Here is a 21,240-nt window from a genome sequence, read left to right on the forward strand (position 1 = left end):
ACAGGGATCTCTGCACTCGTGGGCTCCTGGCACAGTGAAGGCTTAGATTTTGAGCCAGTATTGAGTGAAACTTGGCATATTGAATGTTGAGACCCCCAGGACCTTCCCCAGCTCAGCTCTCAGAACACAGGTCTTATTCCCTCCAGGCAGGAGGGTGGGAGATTCATCTCTAGGAAATCTGAGCAGCCCCAGAGAAGAAACTTACATGAATCAGTCCCATTGCATCTCCCTATACTGACGCCATCGCTGACAAGTCCTACCTGTGTACACAGAGCTTCCAAAGATCTTAACGATGAGGGTCCCAGGCTTACAGATGAGCAAACAGCCAAGGGTTGTCAGAGGTCCGAGAAGGTCTGTAACACAGAAGTCTCACCAATACAAACAGAAAAAAGCAACTTGGAGCTAGAAGCGAGGCAAAGAGATTGTAAACCTGACTCTCTGAATGAATGAGTGAATGAATGTCTCTGAGAGTTAAAAGAAGAGGTTGTGTCCTTGAGAGAAAAACCGATATGGTGTTTATGGTGTTTTCAAAAGTACCCTTGGAAACGAAAAATGGTAGCAGAAAGGAGGCAATGGAAGATAAAATTCAGGCCACTGCCCAAAAAATAGAGTTTATATATATGTGTGTGTGTGTGTGTGTAGTGCTGGAAAATAAGAGAAAATCAGAATATCAACCTCAAAATCTATCATCTAAATAACTGACAGTCTAGAAGAGAGCGCTGAAAAATGGAGAGGAGAAAACCATCAAAGAAATAATCAGAGAAAATTTGCCAGAGCTGAAGGGCACGAGTGTCCAGATTTGAAGGGCCCAGGAAGGTATCCAGCTCAATGAGTAAACACAGCCCCCCACACCAAGCCCCATCATTAATGATACTTCCTAACACCGGGGAACATGCTAAACGTTTCCAGAAAGGAAACAAAGAAACAGGTCACATTCTAGGGACAAGGAGTCAGAATGGCAACAGTAGAGGCCAGGCAATGGAGCAGTGCTTTTGCATTCTGAAAGGATATTATTTTCAGCTAAGGATTCAATGCCTGACCAAAATCTCACACGTAAAATAGAATAATGACATTTTATAATGTGTCAGATGTTATAAAGTTTGCTTCCCAAGCACCCTTCTCCAGGAGCCTACTGGAAGAGGTACTTCACTAAAACAATAATGTAAACCAACGAAGAGGAGGCCTGAGGTTCCAACTTAAGAGCCTCCAGAGGGTGGGGTATGGTCCCGGATGCAGAGGGCAGACAGCTGCGGACAGGGGGCCGCATGGGGGTGCTCTTGAAGGAAGCACAAAAACCGTTACCCGTGGTTACTCTAGAAGTCACAGTGGGAGGGCAGAAAAGGGGCGTTTTTCCTTTTTCCCTTTATATTTTTACATAATGTTCGAGTCTTGACTAGAGCATATATTACCTGTCTAATTTTTCTTTTAAGAAAGAAAATATGCTCCCTGCAAAGGATGTGCTTAACCCTTAGTCATGACAACAGACTTTTCCTTTTGTTCAGGACCTGCAAAGGAATTTCTCTAGGTCAGGGGTCCCCAACCCCTGGGGCTGAGGACCGGTACTGCTAGGAACCGGGCCGCACAGCAGGAGGTGAGCGGCAGGTGAGTGACCAAAGCCTCACCTGCCGCTCCCCATCCCTCCCCATCGCTCGCATTACTTCCTGAACCATGCCCCCGCCCTGCCCCCAGTCCGTGGAAAAATTGAAGGAAACCTTCAAATCCTGTAGCCACCCTTGCCCAGTAATTAGGCTTGAACTTTCTTACTACAGGAGAAAGTCTGTGAGTTGGGAGCGGAGGTCTTTGGGGCCAGGAGGAACTGAGTCTCTGAGAAGATAAACACCCCTTCCCCGTCTCAGCTTTGGGCTTTCCGTCAATGCAGAGCGAAGGAGGGGTTTCTTTAGGGTTGGTGGACTGCAAAGGCCTCTTTGTCCATATGAGTTTTCTCTGCCCCAAGGCCTCGATTACCCGTAATTAATCTCTGTGCAAGGACAGGCTTCTTGTGTATTTGACCGGCTGGAAATTGTTTGTTTGCCAGAGATCTTATCTTGACCCAGGAGAGCTGATAGGATGATAGGATGGTAAAACCAGAATTGATCTTTCCTGCTCAGTATGTGTTCTCTACAATATGGGGTTGGGGGGAGGTGTTGTTTTAGCCCAGAACAAATGTGAGATTTAATATATGTCACAAGTGGGGGGAGAAGAGGTGGATTGTCATTTAATAATGGCCATATTTCATAGTAATAAAGTCTAGCTCACTCTGTAGTGTGGTCTAATCCCCATGCTTTCTTTGCTCTTTCTCAATGTATTTGGATTAATCCCTGCAGAGCAACAAGCCAAATGTCCAAACCACCCACTTTCCTATTCCCAGCAAATAAATCAGACGGAGGCCAGCTGAAATCTGGGCCAAGCACTTAGATGACTTGTGTGTCTGATTTTTGTTCCATGATATGAAACTCAAAATAAATCTAAAGGGAGAAGTTTCCCAGATACCAGCTAATTCACGGAAAACATCTTAAGCCTCTTCAGCACACACGTGAAGCTGATGAACAAACTCACTGTGGACGCAAATGCGAGGGTTTAGAGAGAATTCCCACGGAATTACTAAAGTCCCGTGTTCAGTCTGAGGCTCTAAAACTGAACACGGAATTTCTGAAGAACTTTTTAGGGTCCAGAGGGAAGAAATAGAAATGGGGAAAGGCTTGGGAAATGGGACCTTTGAAAAAAGGTTGTAGGAGGTGGAATTTGAGCTTTGAAAATAATGTGTGAACAAAAAGAAACTTGTGAGAGCAAGCACGGATGGTCCAAGAGGAGACTGGTATGAACGGTAGAGGAGGAGGCATTTCGTTCACATGTTAAGAATAAACGTCCTGACTGTGAAACTTGTCAAACACAAAAATCAATAGCCAAGCGACTGTGGGAGAGTGACCGAGGCTGTGTCAGGCTCTCTGAATATACGGACCAGGGTTCTCGATATAAAGACATACAGACAGATGTTTAACGACAGTCTCTCCCAGGTACCACAAGTCTGGTACTCCAAGCCATTGGCAGAGCAATGAAACCACTCAGCACACATTTGGCCCCTCTGCTTGGCCACGGCACCTAAAGTGGGTTCACTTACCAGAAGAAGCGGGACCCGGTCCCAGGATGGGGTGAACCCTATAAGGAGGGGGGCAGTGAGAAGTGATAGGTCTAAGCGGCTCTAGAAAAGATCAGTCTTTTTCCGGCCCTGGTTATCAGGTGTGGAAAAATTTAGAAAAGGGAGGGGAAATACCTAGAGAACACATCTAGAAATAAAGATAAAGTAATTCTAAGAATGGAGGCTATTTATAGGGACGGGAAATGGGTTTGTGTGATTAGCTCGATCCAAGAATTACCTTGTGTCTATAATACACCTTTCTGTTAAGGAGATATAACATCTTCCTTGACCAGATAAAGCTAGTCCCTTCTTTTTCTTTTAATTTAAATTTAATATTTATTATATATTTGGAGTATAGTGGATTTACAATGTTGTTCTTGTTTTAGCTGTAAGGTAACTTGATTCAGTGTATGTCTAACACGTATATCTTTTCTTTTTCCTATTCTTTTCCCACATAGGTTATTACAGAGTGTTGAGTAGAGTTCCCTGTGTAGTCCCTTCCTTTTATGAAAGAACATCACCAAATTACAGGGACGTTTAAATCACTCTGCGTTGCCGGCAAACCCAGGACTAACCCCCAAGCTTTTCCCCTTCTGGCCGGTCTGTGTGCTGGAGTACAGCCACCCTGCCTTCATTATGGGAACTTTATTTCTTGCCGTGGCTTCTGTCTTGACTGCTAACCTTTCTCTCCTGTCCCGCAGCTGGGATGAGAGCAGCTCCATCAGCAGCGGGCTCAGTGATGCCTCAGACAACCTCAGCTCGGAAGAGTTCAACGCCAGCTCCTCACTCAACTCCCTGCCCACCACGCCGACGGCATCTCGCAGGAACTCGACTATAGTGGTACGTGGGAGTGCGGATGCCTAGGCCGCCTTCTGCAAGAGAACCACGGGGCAGACCGGGCCGTGCCTGTGCGCGGGGTGGCACGTCCGCTCACCTGCTCCGTGGGATCGGTTCCCACGTGCCCTTGGCCGAGTCCTTCTTGAGCTGGTGGAAAGAAATCCCTAGCTGCCGGGCAGTCACCTAAGGCGTGAGCTGCCGTCCTGGTGGGCGGGCCTCTATGGAGCGCCCACGCCAGTTCGGAGGGATGCCCGTAAGCGCTGTCCCACCTGGAGAGGAAGAGAAGCCGGGACCTGTGCGCCGTCCTCTCTGGCAGCCTGGAGGTGCGGGCGGAAGGCTGGTTCACTGTCTGCTCTGGAAGAGTCAGGCCGCCCGGCAGCCCAAGTCCCTCCCTCCGCCCAGTCCTCCCTTCCCCACCCGAGCGTCCACCCTGCCTTCTCTCGTCTCCAGCTGCGCACGGACTCCGAGAAGCGCTCGCTGGCAGAGAGTGGGCTGAGCTGGTTCAGTGAGTCGGAGGAGAAGGCCCCCAAGAAGCTGGAGTACGACAGCGGCAGCCTGAAGATGGAGCCCGGGGCGTCCAAGTGGCGGCGGGAGCGGCCCGAGAGCTGCGAAGACCCATCCAAGGTTGGGGAACTGAAGAAGCCCGTCACCCTGGGGCACCCCGGGTCCCTGAAGAAGGGCAAGACCCCGCCGGTGGCCGTCACCTCCCCCATCACTCACACGGCCCAGAGCGCCCTCAAGGTCGCAGGTGAGCCGAGTGACAAGGGGCCGGGGGGAACCGGGGCCAAGTGCTGCTTCCCTGGCTTCCTCACAGCCGTTAGCCCTCGGGAGACGGCCAGCCCGCACGCTGCCTCCACGTGCCGTCCCCCCTAGTCCCCAGGCCGTCCCGAGCCAGGGAAGATGGGCAGTACGATGCCCGCCGTGCACATGTGGGCACACAAATGCCACGTGCTTAAAGCCTAGGCCCAGCTGTAGAGGAGGGGGAGCCTGGCCTGACCTGCCTCACACTGTCCAGCGGGTCCCTCTCCTCTCCTGGGACGCGCGGGTGATGCCCTTGCCTTCCTGAGGGCTTGTTTGCCATCCCAGGGAGGTCCTGACACAGTGTCAGAATCATGCCTCTCCCAGAGCGGCCCCTTGGTGACCCTCGGCCTCGGTCAGGCTCCCTCTGGTCCCTAACCACCGGCAGACACAGCTGGGTCCAGTCCTTTGCTTCCCCCACCTTCCCTCCCTGGACCAGTGTTAGACGTCATTCCTTCTTGACCATCTTTGTGATCGCCTTTGCCGTTTCAACCAAAATGGGACACCCTACCCTGGGAGCGGAAAACAGCAAAGAACAAAACAAACAATCGGAGGCCAGTCCCGCCCAGAGTCCCCTCCCGTCTGGCGAGAAGGGTCCTCAGCCTGCGGGGCTCCCGCTCGCCCGCCCGCAGTTAGAGTCTCCTAAAGCCCCACGGCGCCCCTCCTCCCGGGGCCGGAGACGCTGGCCTCGGCGCTCACTCCTGTCCGCCCTCCGCAGGCAAACCCGAGGGCAAGGCCGCCGACAAGGGCAAGCTGGCGGTGAAGAGCGCCGGCCTGCAGCGCTCCTCCTCGGACGCCGGCCGCGACCGCCTGGGTGACGCCAAGAAGCCTCCCTCGGGCATCGCGCGCCCATCCACTTCGGGGTCCTTCGGCTACAAGAAGCCCCCTCCCGCCACAGGCACGGCCACCGTCGTGCAGACCGGGGGCTCGGCCACGCTCGGCAAGGTCCAGAAGTCCTCGGGCATCCCCGTCAAGCCGGCGAACGGACGCAAGACCAGCCTGGACGTGCCCAACAGCGCGGAGCCCGGCTTCCTGGCTCCGGGCGCCCGTTCCAACATCCAGTACCGCAGCCTGCCCCGACCGGCCAAGTCCAGCTCCATGAGCGTGACCGGCGGGCGGGCCGGCCCCCGGCCCGTGAGCAGCAGTATCGACCCCAGTCTCCTCAGCACCAGGCAGGGCAGCCTGACGCCCTCCAGGCTGAAGGAGCCCTCCAAGGGGGCCGGCGGGCGGGCCACCCCAGCCCCCGTCAACCAGACGGACCGGGAGAAGGAGAAGGCCAAGGCCAAGGCTGTGGCCCTGGACCCAGACAGTGTGTCCCTGAAGAGCATGGGCTCCCCGGAGAGCACGCCCAAGGGCCAAGCGAGCCACTCCCCGGCCCCCAAGTTGGCAGAGCTGCCGCCAACCCCCCTCAGGTACCCAGGCTGGGCGCTTCCTCCTGTCTGCCCGCCCGGCATCCTCCCAGGGTCCTGGCGCTCCTTAGACGGGGCGGCCTGTCCCCTGCTGCCCCTGGGCCTCCCCCCTGTTCCCCGGGTGCCGGGCGCCTCTTCCGTCTTTCAGAGCTGTTCTCAGTGCCCCCCGATGTGCTCTGAGCCTCTCCGAGCTCTTGCCTGGGTGGTTTTGCTGTTTTATTTTCTCACACACACATCCATTTGTGTGTAAACCCACCCTTGTCTCCCTTATGCATGTGCTGCCCCCTCGTTAAGACTTGATGGTGCCCAGGTCAGATTTCCTCCCCCGTATTTCCCAATGGCCTTGAGAGAAGCCCCCCGTGCTTTGCAAAGAGCCCGAAAGCAAGGAAACAGGACCAGAATTTGGCTGAGATCCCACCTGCCTGTTGTCTCTCTAACTCCGTGATCCTAAATGTCCTGTTTTATCGTCACTTCTCTCAGGGCCACGGCTAAGAGCTTTGTCAAGCCGCCCTCCCTAGCCAATCTGGACAAGGTCAACTCCAACAGCCTGGATCTCCCTGCGTCCGCTGACGCCCATGCGCCGAAGGTCCCAGATCTGCACGCTCCGGGCCCGGCCGCCGGGGGCCCCCTCCCTTCTTGCTTCAGCCCCAGCCCAGCCCCCATCCTCAACATCAACTCCGCCAGCTTCTCCCAGGGCCTGGAGCTCATGAGCAGTTTCGGCGTCCCCAAAGAGACCCGCATGTACCCCAAGCTCTCAGGCCTGCACAGGAGCATGGAGTCCCTCCAGATGCCCATGAGCCTGCCCGGCGCCTTCCCCAGCAGCGCCCCTGTCCCCGCGGCCCCCGCGCCCCCCGCGCCCCCCGCCGCCCCCGCAGAGGAGAACACCGAAGAGCTGCCCTGGAGCGGAAGCTCCAGGACCGGGCAGCTGGACAGGTAGGTGGGCGGGGCCGAGCCCGAGCCCGCCCCTGCCTCCGGCCGTGTTCGATTGCTGCTCTGTGACCTTCAACACTTGTGTGCCCATTAAGTAACCTCCTCTGCTTCTCAGCGACTCTTATGGAACAGGATTTCCTTTCTGTGTTTAAATTCTGATTCTCACCTGCTACATGAGGAACCAGTACACAGACGTTCAGTGACTTCCCCAAGACCTCGTGACTGGTTCAACCTGCCCTCCGAAGCGTCTGCTTCCTAATCGTTGGCCCCAGATCATCCCTATTATGTCACATCCTGGTTTTCATCTACCACAGTATGATCTTTAAAAAGCTAATCAGAGGGAATTCCCTGGCGGTCCAGTGGTTAGGACTCCACGCTTTCACTGCCCAGGGCCCGGGTTCAATCCCTGGTTGCCGGGGAGCGGTGCCGCGGAGTGGGAAGCTAATCAGAGAAAAACATCGAACGTCTCAGATAAATTTCTCAAATTGTGAGCCCAGAGGCGGCTGTGGCTGAGCTCCCCTTTGTTTATGGAGGCGGGGGACTCACAGTCGGATGCCCTGGGTCCCGGTGTTGCATCCGTCAAACCTCTGGTCCCAAACTCTAGTTCCTAAGATGGACCCACATGCTTCTCTTTTTTTCCTCCGCAGTAATCAGCGGGATCGGAATACTCTTCCCAAGAAGGGGCTCAGGTAACCCTTACGTGTGTTTTTCTTTCCTGTACCTGGGGCTCCTGGTCTGCATGAGAAACCGTAACTTGCCCTGTCCCAGGCTCCAGTCATGCATGCGGTGCCCCTTTCAGCCGGTCACGTGTACCTGGTTCCGTACATCCTCCCAGGCGCCCACCCAGGCTCACTGTTGTGTGTGCGTCACCTTGTAGCCGGGGCTCTGGTGACAGAGGAGAGACAGGCTTGCACGTGGGACTCACGCACTTCCCGGCCCCAGCCCGTGCTGTCTGCCCCAGTCCCGCCAGAACCCCCCCCTCCAAGCCTGAGGGAGAGGGGGCCACCTCTGGCCACTCAGGTGGGCAGTAGGTCCTGCAGTCCGGTGATTCCTGCTGCTGGGAGGTTCGAACGCCGAGCTCTGTCCTGGGCCTCCGTCATCTCGGCCCACCCCGGGCAGCCCCGCAGGGACGTCCCCAGCCCTTCCGCCCCTCCCGAGGTCTGGGAGGATGCTGCCCCCCCCTACCCCCGTAGTCAGCCCCGACGGCTCCCACCTCCTCGTCCTGCTTTGGGAGCCCGCCTCTGAGCTCAGGTGGTAGAAGCCCAGACCGAGCTGTCAGCTGCCGCCCGCAGGTACCAGCTCCAGTCCCAGGAGGAGGCCAAGGAGCGGCGACACTCCCACACCATCGGGGGGCTGCCCGAGCCCGACGACCAACCAGAGCTGCCGTCGCCCCCTGCGCTGTCCATGTCCCTGAGCGCCAAGGGCCAGCTCACCAACATAGGTCAGTGTCCGCAGTCACCGCTGTGCCGGGGGGCAGGCAGGGCAGCGGGGCCTTGGGTTTCACCTCATACTTGGTTCGCGCCGTGGCGGCCGGTTCACGGGTCTCAGTTCATCCATCCACCGTGAGACGCACGGCCGAGTGCGCCTAGACCCTGACCTGAGACGTGGCCCCTGGGCCCAGGCTGTGGGGTCCTTGCAGCATCAGAGAGTCTGCCTGTTGGCGTGGAAGAGCCGTCAGGGAGGCCCAGAGCAAAACCCGGTGCAGCCAGAAGGGAGCCGCCGCACCCAGCGCCGCGACGCAGCGTTGGGCAGCTGGGGAGGCAGGGGGTGAGCGGCTGAGTGCAGAGGTGGGTCTGCCCCAAAGCCGGGACCGTCCAATCCCGGAGGCAGGGCTGAGGGAGCCCCGTGCTGGCCTCACCCTTCCTGGTGTCTGAGGAGAAGGGGCAGCTTGTGAGCAGTAGGCGACTCTGCTTCAGAGACGGGAGGGGCGAAGGCCGGGGCCCACGGCCCTGTTTCCTGGGGGCCGAGTTCCGGGGGCCCTTGAGGACAGAGCCCGGGCCGGCCTGTTGCTTCCTTCCTGCGTCTCCAAATCCACTGCCTCTTTCAGCGGAGCGAAGGAAGGCAGTAAGCAAAACCCGAGGACCTGTGACACGCCTGTGGGACGACTGGGGAATCTGAGAAAACTAGGGGTCGGGGTCATCTTGCTAGAGAAGGGCGCGATGCTAAAGGGAAGGTCATCTGGTCCCTGAGAGCCATTAAAGGGAGGGCGGGGCCAGCTCGCTGTCCGTCTCCATGGAGACCACACAGGGGGATGAGGGGCCAGGCCAAGCCACGATCATCACCTCACACACGCTGAAGGGCCCCGAGAGAGGTGGGGTTGTCTTCTTCCCAGGTCTTCCTGGAGACTGGACGTCCACGGAGTGTCCAAGGAGCCCCCGCACCCCAAGCATGCACGCCGAGAGGCAGGGGCCGAGGGGGCGGGGCTGCGGGCCAGCAGGGCTGCACAGCCTCCCGGACACGCTCACCGGCTCTGGCCTTCCAGCCAGGGTAATGCTGGGCACGCGCCCAGAGCGGCGTGCTTTATGGGGAGCCCCGCTCCCCTCCGTGGTGCCCGGCCGTGTGCCCCACAGCCTGACCCCTGTCTCTCGCTGGTTCTCTTCATCACTCGGATCTGAGTCTTGCTCTGAACTCTCAGGCCTCCCCGGCAGCCCGTTGTGTGTTAGAGAAACACGACACCCCGTTTTCATCGGCACATCCAAGTGATGCGAAGGTTTCAGAAAAGCTGCCAGGCCCCCAGCCTGACCTTCGAAAGCGACCTCTCCGGGGCAGACAGGCCCGAGGGAAGGGCGTTCAAACAGGCCACGCTCTTCGCCCCTGCACACCCGCCGCCCCGCCCGCCCGGCCTCCTCTCCGCCCCTCCATCCGCCTCTGCTCCTGGCGTCCCGCCCCCGGGGCCGAAAGCTGACGCCCCTGCCTCTTCTCCCGCCCTCCCCTCCCTCTCCTGTCCCCCCCTCTGTCCTTCCAGTGAGTCCCACTGCGGCCACCACGCCAAGAATCACCCGCTCCAACAGCATCCCCACCCACGAGGCGGCCTTCGAGCTGTACAGCGGCTCCCAAATGGGGAGCACCCTGTCCCTGGCCGAGAGACCCAAGGGGATGATCCGGTCAGGATCCTTCCGAGACCCCACGGACGACGGTGAGACTTCGTGCCAGCGCGGTTCACGCTCATTCCAGCTCTGCTGGGTCCCCTCGCCCACCGCTGCCGCCACCGCGCACATGTCTGATTCACAGAACATCCAGTTGGGCCATTTCAGCTCGCTCTTCCCATCCCTTTGAAGGGTCTGGGGGCCCAGAAGCCTTGGGTGGCACCGTCTAGCCCTGGGGCTTTGGGATGGAGCCTCTCCCGGGGGCGGGGGAGGGGAGGCAGCGTGCAAGGCTTATTTAGATGGCGCCCTCGGAGCACGCCGCCACGTCCTCCCATCCCCCGAGTCATCAGAGGACAGGACCGCTTACGGGGACGCAGAGGTAGCTCTTAAAGCCTTACGAGAATTAGGCATCTCATTCCTCTTTCAAGAACGTTCCGAAGACCGGCTTCAGGGCGGCCCTCTGGGCGCGGTGGCCAGAGCTGGAGCCCGGCTTTCTGGGGGTGAGACTTGGTGACATCAGGACGCGCATCCCGGGGGCTTTCCTTGCCGACATGCTCCGGTTCTCTCAGTAGGGCTGTCGTTCATGAAGAATCAGAATGAGTGTCTTGCACTTGGAGACTTTTCTCATCTGAACGGTCCCCACTGTGAAGAGGAGGCACAGGCAGAATTGCGTTTCGTTCTGAGCAGCTCTGATGGGAACTGCCTCTTCCTCAGCAGCGACGGTGCTTTCCTGATGGGGGAGGCGGTGACACGTGCCCGGGAGCATCTTCTCTCCCGGACCCCTGCGCCCTCGGAGGAGCAGGCTGGGCACAGGGCCCTCGCCCCGGCTGTCAGAGAGCACGGGCCGGAGGGGGCAGGCCAGCCCTGCCCGGAACTCGAGTCCTCGGCGGGGCAGACAGCCGCGTCCTCTGTTCTGTTCTCCCTCTCTGCTCCAGGATCAGAACCCAAACCCCGGCCTTAGCGCTCCTCCCGGGAACCCTCCCCGGGTTCCCCGGCCGAGCGCTCTGCTAACCCTTTGCCTTCTGCTTCTCTTGCAGTTCACGGCTCAGTGCTGTCCTTGGCCTCCAGTGCCTCTTCCACCTACTCCTCAGTAAGAGCCTCGCTTCTCCCCCACCTCCCCAGCACCAAATTGTGCCCTGGACCCTCCTGGGGGCGGGGCGGGGCAGGGCGGGGCGGGGGCCCCTGGAGCTTAGGGCACGAAGTGGGCGCTTCTAGACCTCGGTGGTCCTTCCGGCCTCACCTCCAATCCCTGAGCGACCCTGGCGCCTTTTGTGCCTCCTTTGAAATACGGAGAATCCCCTGGTCGTGGAGGCGTTCTGTGCCCGGGAGGGTGGGCCGCGCTCAGGGACCCCAGAACCCTCGCTGTGTGCAGAATCTGCCGCATGTTCCTCGCGGGCCCTGGGCCCGCGTCTGCCCGTGAGGCGTAAGCTGGTCCTTAGGTTCGTTCTGCCCCTAATGCTTTACTCCTTCAAGTTGGTGGCGATAGGGTTAGTCTTCAGATCAGCAGTTTCATTTCCTGGCCTTCTTGGCAATGGCAGAGGTGGCTCCAGAGGTGTGTTTTATTGAACCGTGGTCTGGGGTCTGAGCCCACCCCGTGAGGAGCCAGGCCCGGCCCCAGGGCTTCAGCCTCTTGGTGCTTCTGCATCTCGCTTCCTCGAGTTCTGCGCGCTGCCTTTGCCTCTGTAGTAACCTCCTTCTCTCTCTCTCTCTCTCTCTCTCTCTCTCTCCCTCCCCCCACCCCCCTTCTGTGCTCCTTCTCCAGGCTGAGGAGAGGATGCAGTCTGAGGTAGGGTCCCCAGCCTTCGCCCCGGCCTCCTAACACCCCTGCACCCCATCTCCTTGCGAGCCTTACACCTCTTCTGCCACTGTAAGTGCGTCTCCCTCTCCTTCGCAGCAAATCCGGAAGCTTCGCAGGGCACTGGAGTCATCCCAGGAGAAAGTAGCCACCTTGACGTCGCAGCTCTCCGCCAACGTGAGTGCCGGGGAGGGGACCGCCGGGCAGCTGTCTGGGCCCAAACTAGATGAGTTCAGCCCCAGGAGAACTGTCTCACGAGGTGTCCCGTGGGCTTTGATTCCAGGCAGCGGAGGATCTGGGGACTGGTCTCCTCCTCCGAGTCGGGATGTCTCTAAGGAGACATTTTCACCCCCACCCTAATTAATAGGTACGGATGAGCGCCCGTCCGATGGTCTGTGAACCCCCTAGAGAAAGAGAAAAGGGTTTATATCAGTGGTTCTGCGCGGAGGTGGGAACAGCCTTGCCATCGGCCGTGGACAGAAATAGTCACGGATCAGAATTATAGATCCCTGGGAACCCTCTGCCTCTGCCCTGGGGCGCGTCCGTGTCTTTGTTCACCCCGTCGCTGGGCAGGCACACAGCTGGGTAGTGGGGCTGCATCTGGGAACCGCAACACTGTTAGGAGGCCAGCCCGGGCTCCGGCTCCTCGCCCACAGCTGCCTTGTCTTCTTGGGCCCCTGAGCTTAGCTGGGGAGCCCGCGTGCTTGTCACCGCCCTCGGCCTGCCCAGAGTACATCCGCTCAGAATACGTTTCTTGTGGCCTCGGTTTTTCCACCCTGTGAGATGGGGAGAAACGAAGCTGCCCCACAAACTAGGCCACAGAAGCCTCTCCCCGGCGACCGAGCTGCAAAGAGAACATAAGAGCCATTTTCCCCCAAAGTTGTAAACAACAGCTGAGCCGGATCTGCGGAGCTTTCCAAGTGTTTGCACAAAGTAACCATGTCTGCAATTTCCGCAGTCCTTGCTGGTTTTTTTCTCTTCCCTTCCTCTCTGGGGAGCCCAGCTGTCAGGCCTGGGTCTCACTGGAATCAGGTAGAAGACCCTGCACCGCGGTTTTGCGTGTTTCCAATACATTCTGGCAGCGGTGTCCTCACCACACTGGTTGTTCTCTGTGTTCTCTTTATTCTCTTTCCCAAACTCTCAGTTGGTCAGTTGTATTCTTACTGGCTTGCACGAAGCTCCTATCAAGCCTTTTCCCCACAGCTGGGGACCCGTAAGAATCGTAATAGAAACAAGACCCATCTCTTCTGTCCCTGGCGCCTCACCCAAGGCCATCACGTCCGGCAGAGCCCAGGAAGTTCATGTCTGGGAGACAGCGGCCGGGGAGGGGTGTCAGAGAGCATGAGCCTGTCTGACTCATTTACACCCTGTCAGTGTCGTGCTGTCGAGTCTGGGCCAGAGCCAAGGGAATGAGTTTAGAAGGTGACTCTCTTAGAACAGGAAGTTCCTTTTGGCTAAGAGAGGACAAACTAAATGCTCAGACATGACGGTCCTGAATTTTGGAGACAGGCTTTCACTGAGGGTCAGAGTCCTGGATTCTGGAAGGTTTTCTGCTGTTCTCAGGGTCCCCCGATTCCAGACCTTGTGTCCTGTTCACCGGGACTCCCCAGCTGCCCACGCTGGGTACAGCCTGGACGCCTTCCCCCTCCCACATGCCAGCCTTTCTCCAGACCCCCGGCTGAGCCCCGAGGGCATACAGGCTCCCTAGTGGGGCTGGGGGTGAGGGGGGCTCACAGGAGGGACAGGATGCGGGGCGGCAGCCCCCCCCCCCAGAAGAGAGGGAGCCCCAGACGGGAAGAGGCTGGCATGGAAAAGCCCCGAGGAGCCGGGGTCTCGGGGCCTCTCACGAGGAGCCGTGCGCTCACAGACGGGCAGGGACGTAGGGACCAAACAAGAGGTGACCCAAGGCCAGGAAGGCAGGAGCTCCCGGTCCAGCAGGTGGAGGTAACCCCATCGTGGCACAGACCTGCCAAGGAGCCCGGCCTGCACCAGAGAGGCCTCCAGCCTGTGTCAAGGACAGGGGGCGAACACTAGGGTCGACCCTCAGGGAGGCAGAGCCACTGGCCAAGGGGAAGCAGGGGTTACAGGCCCCCAGAGCTCTGTGTGGCGTGCGCCCATCCCTCGAAGGGCCACAGTTTACTCCCCCCCAGCCACGGCCGTTCCTCTCCCGGAGCGAGCGTCCCCCTCTCTGGTCCCAGCCTCAGCACGCCCCCCTTCCCTGCAGGCCTTCCTGCTGGCAGAGCCGGAGTTCCTGCCGCTCCCCGTGCTGCCCCCCACCAGGTCCTTGGGGGCCCCTCGCGGAGCCGGCCCGACACCTAGTGGCCAGACTGTGGAATTGCCGCGAGGTGGCCCAAGCTACCGCTCCAGCCCCAGGATCAGGGAAAGCGCAGCCAGAACCTAAGAATGGAGGCCCCCTGGGCGCGGGGGTGGGAAGCTGTCCCAAACCCGTTCTCTGGGAGTGATGGGGCCCTGGGGGAGGAGTTACACCAGGATAAAGCGACGGCCCCCGAGGTGACGCCCCCCTGGAAGCAGGGGACACTCCCACCTCTGCAAACAGTAGGTGTCGCATCTCTAGACGCCTCCAAAGACCTGCCCCACCTTGATGCTGTCTGTGCCGCTTCATCATTCAAGGAGCTGGGCCCCCCAGGAATGTTCTTCGGGCCAGAAAGGGAACCAAGGTGTAAGAGCCCCTACGCCGTTGGTCAGCTCAGCCATCTCCCACAGACGTCCCCTCCTTCCCCCAAACCCAGGCACCTGGGGAACCCCCGTACGTGTTTGTTTCAGGCCAACCTGGTGGCGGCTTTTGAGCAGAGCCTGGTGAGCATGACATGCCGCCTGCGGCACCTGGCGGAGACAGCCGAGGAGAAGGTGAGAGCCCGGGTGGGGGGACAGACAGGCCAGGCCAGCCCCCTCCCTCCTGCCGCCCTGGGTCCTCCACCTGCCCCGATTCCCTGCCCTCCCCATCGGGTCTGGAGAGTCACGAGCCCAGCCCTTGGCCAGGCACAGAGCAGGTGTCCCCCAGCCACACCCGTGACACCACTTCGTTTCTCTCTCAGGACACTGAGCTACTGGACTTACGGGAAACCATAGACTTTCTGAAGAAGAAGAACTCTGAGGCCCAGGCCGTCATTCAGGGGGCCCTCAATGCCTCAGAAGCCACACCCAAAGGTAGGCCTTCCGGCCACAGGGCTGGGCTGGAAAGAGGCTTACTGCAGGATTTGTCTCCACGTCAGGTTTCTAGAAGGTGAGGGCCCTCGGACGGTCAGCGAGGAGCAGCAGGGGCATGACCCCACCACCCCAGAGGGTGAGGGAGAGGAGAGGGTCCTCACCTCCGACCTCAAATGACTGTCGAAGGCAGTCGTTAACATAGCACTTTCCTCTTACAAACGCAAGGTACTCCTGCTGTACAGCCCAGCGGTCACGCTCCTTGGTATCTGCCCAAAGGAGCTGAAGTGTTATGTCCCCACAAAAACCTACACATGGGTGTTTACAGCAGCTTTATTCACAGTCAGCAAAACTCGGACGCAACCCCGATGTCCTGCGGTAGGCGAACGGATGAATAAACTGTGCCATAGCCAGACCACGAAATGTCACTCAGCATTATAAAGAAACGAGTTATCAAACGACGAGAAGATGCCGACCGTGTTAAGGGTACACCGCTGAGTGAAAGAGCCAGTCAGGAAAGGCTGCGTGTTGTGTGATTCCGACTGTATGACATTCGGGGAGAGACGGGACTCTGGGAACAGTGACCGGGTCGTGGCTTTCGGGGCTGGGGGCGGGGAATGGAGGTGGGCAGGCAGAGGATTTGCAGGGCGGTGACAGCACTCTGCAGCATACGGTGATGGGGGATATGTGTCCTTATCCGTTTTTCCAGACCCACAGAATGTGCCACCAAGAGCGAAGCCCAGTGTAAACTCTGGGCTCCGGGGGACGGTGACGTGTCAGTGCAGGTCCATCGATTGTAGCCAATGTAGCTTCTGGTGGGGATGTTGATTGTAGGGGGGCAGGGGGTAGTGGGGCATCTCTGTACCTTCCGCTCAAATTTGCCAGGAACCTAAAAGCGCCCTAGAAAGTAGTCTAAAACACTAGCACTTTCCGCTTTGACATAAACGTGTGCGTGCGCAGACGTGTGTATAACCCCACTTGATCCTCACTTCAGTTCTCCGAGGGGAATGAATCGACTCTTCAAATGAGACAGAGATCACGTGGATTCCATGGGGCTCAAGTGACAGGTTAGCCTGGGATTTAACAGCCAGTCAAGCTTTGCTAGAGAAAGTCAGGATGAAGGGTGATCTGGGTGGGGGGCTGGGGGTGGATGAAGGTGGTCACAAGGTGCAGCCTTCCGGTAGGAGATAAATAAGTACTAAGAATGCAAGGTGCCACGTGATTAATACAATAACACAGACAGCTGCATGAAAGCGGTTGAGAGTAAATCCTAAGAGTTTTCTCATCACAAGGAAGACATCTTGTCCAGGGCTCCAGCGTCAGCTTTTTCTTCTGACTGTGCATACTCTCCCTAGTGTTCACGTCTATCCGGTAGCTTCTGTAATCTCTTTTTCTTTTAAATTGAGATATAATTCACACGCCATACAATTCACCTTTTTAACACATGCAGTTCAGTGGGTTTTAGCGTATTTATAAGGTCGTATTTACAACCATCACCACTATCTAAATCCAGAACATTTTGATCACCCCACAAAGAAACCCTGAACCCCTTAGCCATCACTCCCTCTTCCTCCCTCCTCTCAGCCCCGGCATCCACTAATCCGTTTTCTGTCTCTGTGCATTTGCCTATTCTGGACATTTCATGTAAATGGAATCATGCAGTATGTGGTGTTTTGTGGCTGGCTTCTTTCATTTAGTTTAATGTTTTCAAGCTCCACCCATGTTGTACCATGTGTCAGGACTTCATTCCTTTTTATGGCTGAATAATACTCCATTGTATGGATGGACCACACGTTGTTTATCCATCATCGGTTGGTGGACACTGGGTTGTTTTCACTTTTTGCCTGTTACAAATAACACGACAATGAACATTCACGCACAAGTTTTTATGTGAACATATGTTTTCAGTTCTCTTAGTGTATACCCAGCAGTGGAATTGCTGGGTCATGTGGTAACTCTGTTAACTTTTTGAGTAACTGCCAAACTTTGTCAAAACAGCTGCACCATTGTCCTTCTTCCCAGCAACTTGAGGGTTCCAGTGTCTCCACATCCTTGCCAACATTTGCTGTTGTCCTTTTTTGTTATAGCCATCCTAGTGGAGGTGAAGTGGTATCTCATTATGATCTGGGTTATAATTTCCTCAGTGGCTAAGGATATAATGGGCATTTTTTCATGTGCTTATTGGCCATTTGTATCTCTTTATGGAGAAATGTCTATTTAAATCCTTGGCCTATTCTTCAGTCAGGTTTTCTTTTTACTGTTGAGTTTTTTGGGTTTTTTTAATATATTTACTTGTTTTATTTATTATTTTTGGCTGCGTTGGATCTTCGATTGCTGCACGCGGGCTTTCTCTAGTTGCGGCGAGCGGGGGCTACTCTTCGTTGTGGTGCGCGGGCTTCTCATTGCGGTGGCTTCTCTTGTTGCGAAGCACGGACTCCAGGTGCGCGGGCTTCAGTAGTTGTGGCACACGGGCTTTGTTGCTCCGCGGCATGTGGGATCTTCCCCGACCAGGGCTTGAACCCATGTCCCCTGCATAGGCAGGCAGATTCTCAACCACTGCGCCACCAGGGAAGCCCTTACTGTTGAGTTTTAAGAGTTTTTAATATATTCTGAATGCTAGCCCCTTATCAGATATACGATTTGCAAATATTTTCTCCAAGTTGTTTGAGTTGTTTCTCCAAGTTCTGTGAGTTGTCTTTACTTTCTTATACTGTCCCTTTGTAACCGAAAGTGGGGTCCGGCTACTCGCCGCTCAAAAGCCAATAAAGGGGCCAGGTTGGTGGAAAGGAAAGTTTACTTTATTTTGGATGCCGGCAATCCGGTGGGGAGGACAGACACCTGTCCAAAGGCCGACTCCCCCCACTGACAATCAGTGGGCAACAGCTTTTATAGACAGAGGGAGGGGGCAACATGCAGAAACAGCAGAGTCAGCTCTGACCGTCATCTTAAAATTGGTCATCGGTGGTCTGACCAGCGTCATCTTGATTCTTTAAGGTACAGTTAATCTTCAGTTCCAGGGTCTGTTTGTTCCCATTTCCCTGATGCCAGTTCTCGGAATTGTGGCAGCTTATGTCATGGCTACAGCCTGGTCATCATGTAGTTAAATTCTTCCACCTGGTGGGGGGTCTCATTGTCTATAAGACAGCTCACAGGGTACGGCTCAGAATATTATCTGTAGCCCTTAAGGAGGAACTAAAGGGCCTTGACCATGCTTAATCACTAACCTATTATTATTTGGTCTCCTTTGACTGTTTTCCTTTGTTTCTGCATTTTCTCACTTCTCTGATTAAACTTATTCTTTGGCTAAAGTTTTTCCACACACAAAAGGCAGGCTGAGGACATGGGGGTGGCAAGGACCCTGCTCCTGCTCCGTTTCACCTTGAAGAACCAAAGCTTTCCATTTTGATGAAGTGTAATTGATCTGTTTTTTTCTTCAATTTTTGTGTGTGTGTGCTTTAGGTGTTGTATCTAAAAAACTGTTGCCTGATCCAAGGTCATGAAGATTTATTCCTACGTTAGCTTCTAAAATTTTATATAGTTTTAGCTGTTTCATTTAGATCTTTGGTCCATTTTGAGTTACTTTTCCTATATGGTGTGAGGTAGGGGTCCAACTTCATTCTTTTATAAGTGGCTGTCCTGCTGTCCCAGCACCATTCGTTGAAAAGACTATTTTCCCCATTCACTTATCTTGGCAGTCTTGCAGGAAATCAATCAGCCGTAAATATATGGGTTTATTTCTGGATTCTCAGTTTTATGCCATTAATTCATTCATCTGTCTATCCTTAGCGGGTACCACCTTGCCTTGATTACTATAGCTTTGTAGTAGGTTTTGAAATCAGAAGTGTGGGTCCTCCAAATCTGATCTTTTTCAAGATGGTTTTGGCTACTCTGTGCCCTTTGTTTTCCCATGTGAACCTTAGGGTCACTTTGTCAATCTCTGCAAATTATCTAGCTGGGATTTTGGTCTAGAGATTGTATTGGCTCAGTACGTGAATTTGGAAAGTATTGTCGTCTTCACAATGCTGTCTTCCATGACCATGGCATGCCTTTCCATTTATTTAGATATACTTTAATTTCTTTCAGTAGTGTTTTGCAGCCTTCAGTATACGTCTTGCATTTCTTCTGCTGAATTTAATTTTTGATCCTATGGTAAATAGAATTGTTTTCTTAATTTCATTTTTAGATTAGTCATCACTAGTATAGAGAAATACAATTGATTTTCTTGTATGTTCATCTTGAATCCTGCAAACTTGCTGAGTTCATTTATTAACTCAATGGGTTTTACAACTTCTTAGTCTGTATGTCCCTTTTCTTAATCTGTGTCATGCTCCTGAATCCCATACCTCTATTTCCAACTGCTTAACGCTCTCCCTTCTGCACTTTTGCCCACTTCAGGTATAAACACCTGCCTGGTCACTGAATCCACCAATAGGAGTGTCATCCTTTATGTCTCCCTGTTCACCCTGTGTGGTCAGTTAGCTTCTACACATAACTCACACATAGATCTGTATTTCTGTCCTCTGCTGTCTTGTCACTCCCCTGGCTTAGGCTGTCACTCTTCTTCTGGGTTATCACGGTAATTTCCTAACTAGTCTTGTGTTGCTACAGTCCTCCTGTCACTCTGCCCCCAGAGTGATCCAGCCACATCAGTTAAGATCAGAAATCATTGCAATTTGAATTTGCTTAGGTGTAATACTGATGCTGTGAGATAATGCTCTTATTCTTAGAAGTGTTTAGTGGTAAAGTGTCACGTCTGCAACTTGCTTTCAAATTGTTCAGGAAAATGTTCTGTGTGTGGGTGTGTGTATGTGTGTGCACATGTCTGTATGCAGAGAGAGTGTGCACTGGTGCAAATATAACAAAATATCACAGTTGTTATATGGTGGGGAGGGCCTGTGGGTGTCCTCCCTTGTGCTGTGCTTTAAGTGTTTCTGTGAGTTTGAAATGTTTCAGAAAAGCAAGTTAAAGGGAAAGAGAACACATGCAAACCCTGCAGCAGGAGCGTCGCCCTCCTCCTGGTCTAGGATGCGCTTTCTCTCTGGCTGCCTCCACATCTCCCATCACTTCTCCTGCGGGCTCTGCCCCAGCTCCCACCACAGGAACAGCCAGCCGTTTTTGAGCACCTCCAGTATGCCAGGCACTGTTCTGAGCATTGTACTTATGTTAACTCGTTTATTGCAGGTAGCAACCCTATAAAATATATTTTACAGTTGAGAATAAGATCAGAGAAGACAAGTAACTGGCTCAAACATAGCTCCTAAGCGATGGGTCTGGGACATCGAGCTATTTCTAGTTTCCCGAGTACACCTGATTCTTCAGCTATATTTGTGTTGAATGGATAAGTGAATCCTGTCCTTTGCTTTCATGTTTTCCTCATTCTTCTTGACCCAGGTTCAACTTGGCCGTCAAAGAACTAATGCTTAAAGCAATGATGCCTACTTTACTTTGCTTGTAAATAGGTAATACATGTACATGGCACAAAATTTTAAATGCACAAAAGATTTCTTAACTTTTTGAAGACTGTTTGATTCTAAAGCACGTCCTTTGCTCTTAAAAGTACCATATAGCATATTTGAAAAATTTAATTGACAGGCTTACAGCTAATTGGACCCCCAAGTAACTGATGATAGATACTTGTTTTGCTGCCTTTCATTTTGTTGTTAAGTAACTAATTGTAAATTAAATTTATCACAAAAGCAATACACGTTCTGGAGGAAAATGTGAACCAGGGGTTGGCAAACCCTGGCCCATTGGCCAAATCTGGCTCACCACCTGTTTTTAAATAAAGTTTTACTGGCACACAGCCATGCTCATTAATGTACATACTGTCTGCGGCTGCTTTAATGCCACGCAGCCTTGCTGAGTAGTTGTACGAGAGAGCAAATGGCCACAAAAGCCTAAGATATTTACTGTCTGGCCTTTACAGTAAAAGCTCGTGTGGTAAAAGATAAAATCCCTCTCCCCGAACCCCCCTCCAAATCCCACTCCCCAGGGGTAATTACTGCTAATAGTTTCTTGTAAACCTTCCAGAAATAATTTTCTATGCAGATATAAACAAATGTATGCATCCATAGCTCCATTTTT

At 54.7% G+C, this 21,240-nt stretch overlaps 1 protein-coding gene across 8 annotated transcripts in view; it reads left to right on the top strand.

Annotated features, from left to right (window-relative positions):
- NAV1 (neuron navigator 1) overlaps window positions 1-21,240 on the top strand; it is a 211,078-nt gene that overhangs the window by 176,256 nt on the left and 13,582 nt on the right. For 7 of the 8 annotated variants that reach the window (XM_036850675.1, XM_036850718.1, XM_036850734.1 and 4 more), the window contains 12 exons: window positions 3,838-3,976; window positions 4,424-4,721; window positions 5,490-6,183; window positions 6,661-7,113; window positions 7,758-7,799; window positions 8,403-8,551; window positions 10,076-10,246; window positions 11,234-11,286; window positions 11,959-11,982; window positions 12,091-12,168; window positions 14,776-14,859; window positions 15,048-15,159. In XM_036850675.1, the coding sequence (XP_036706570.1) occupies window positions 3,838-3,976; window positions 4,424-4,721; window positions 5,490-6,183; window positions 6,661-7,113; window positions 7,758-7,799; window positions 8,403-8,551; window positions 10,076-10,246; window positions 11,234-11,286; window positions 11,959-11,982; window positions 12,091-12,168; window positions 14,776-14,859; window positions 15,048-15,159 (2,297 nt within the window). The remainder of the gene's footprint in view (window positions 1-3,837; window positions 3,977-4,423; window positions 4,722-5,489; window positions 6,184-6,660; window positions 7,114-7,757; window positions 7,800-8,402; window positions 8,552-10,075; window positions 10,247-11,233; window positions 11,287-11,958; window positions 11,983-12,090; window positions 12,169-14,775; window positions 14,860-15,047; window positions 15,160-21,240) is intronic. The other variant, XM_036850728.1, reaches the window with a different exon arrangement.

The sequence above is a fragment of the Balaenoptera musculus genome, chromosome 1 (genome assembly GCF_009873245.2).
Source record: "Balaenoptera musculus isolate JJ_BM4_2016_0621 chromosome 1, mBalMus1.pri.v3, whole genome shotgun sequence".
In the NCBI taxonomy this organism is placed as follows: Eukaryota; Metazoa; Chordata; class Mammalia; order Artiodactyla; family Balaenopteridae; genus Balaenoptera; species Balaenoptera musculus.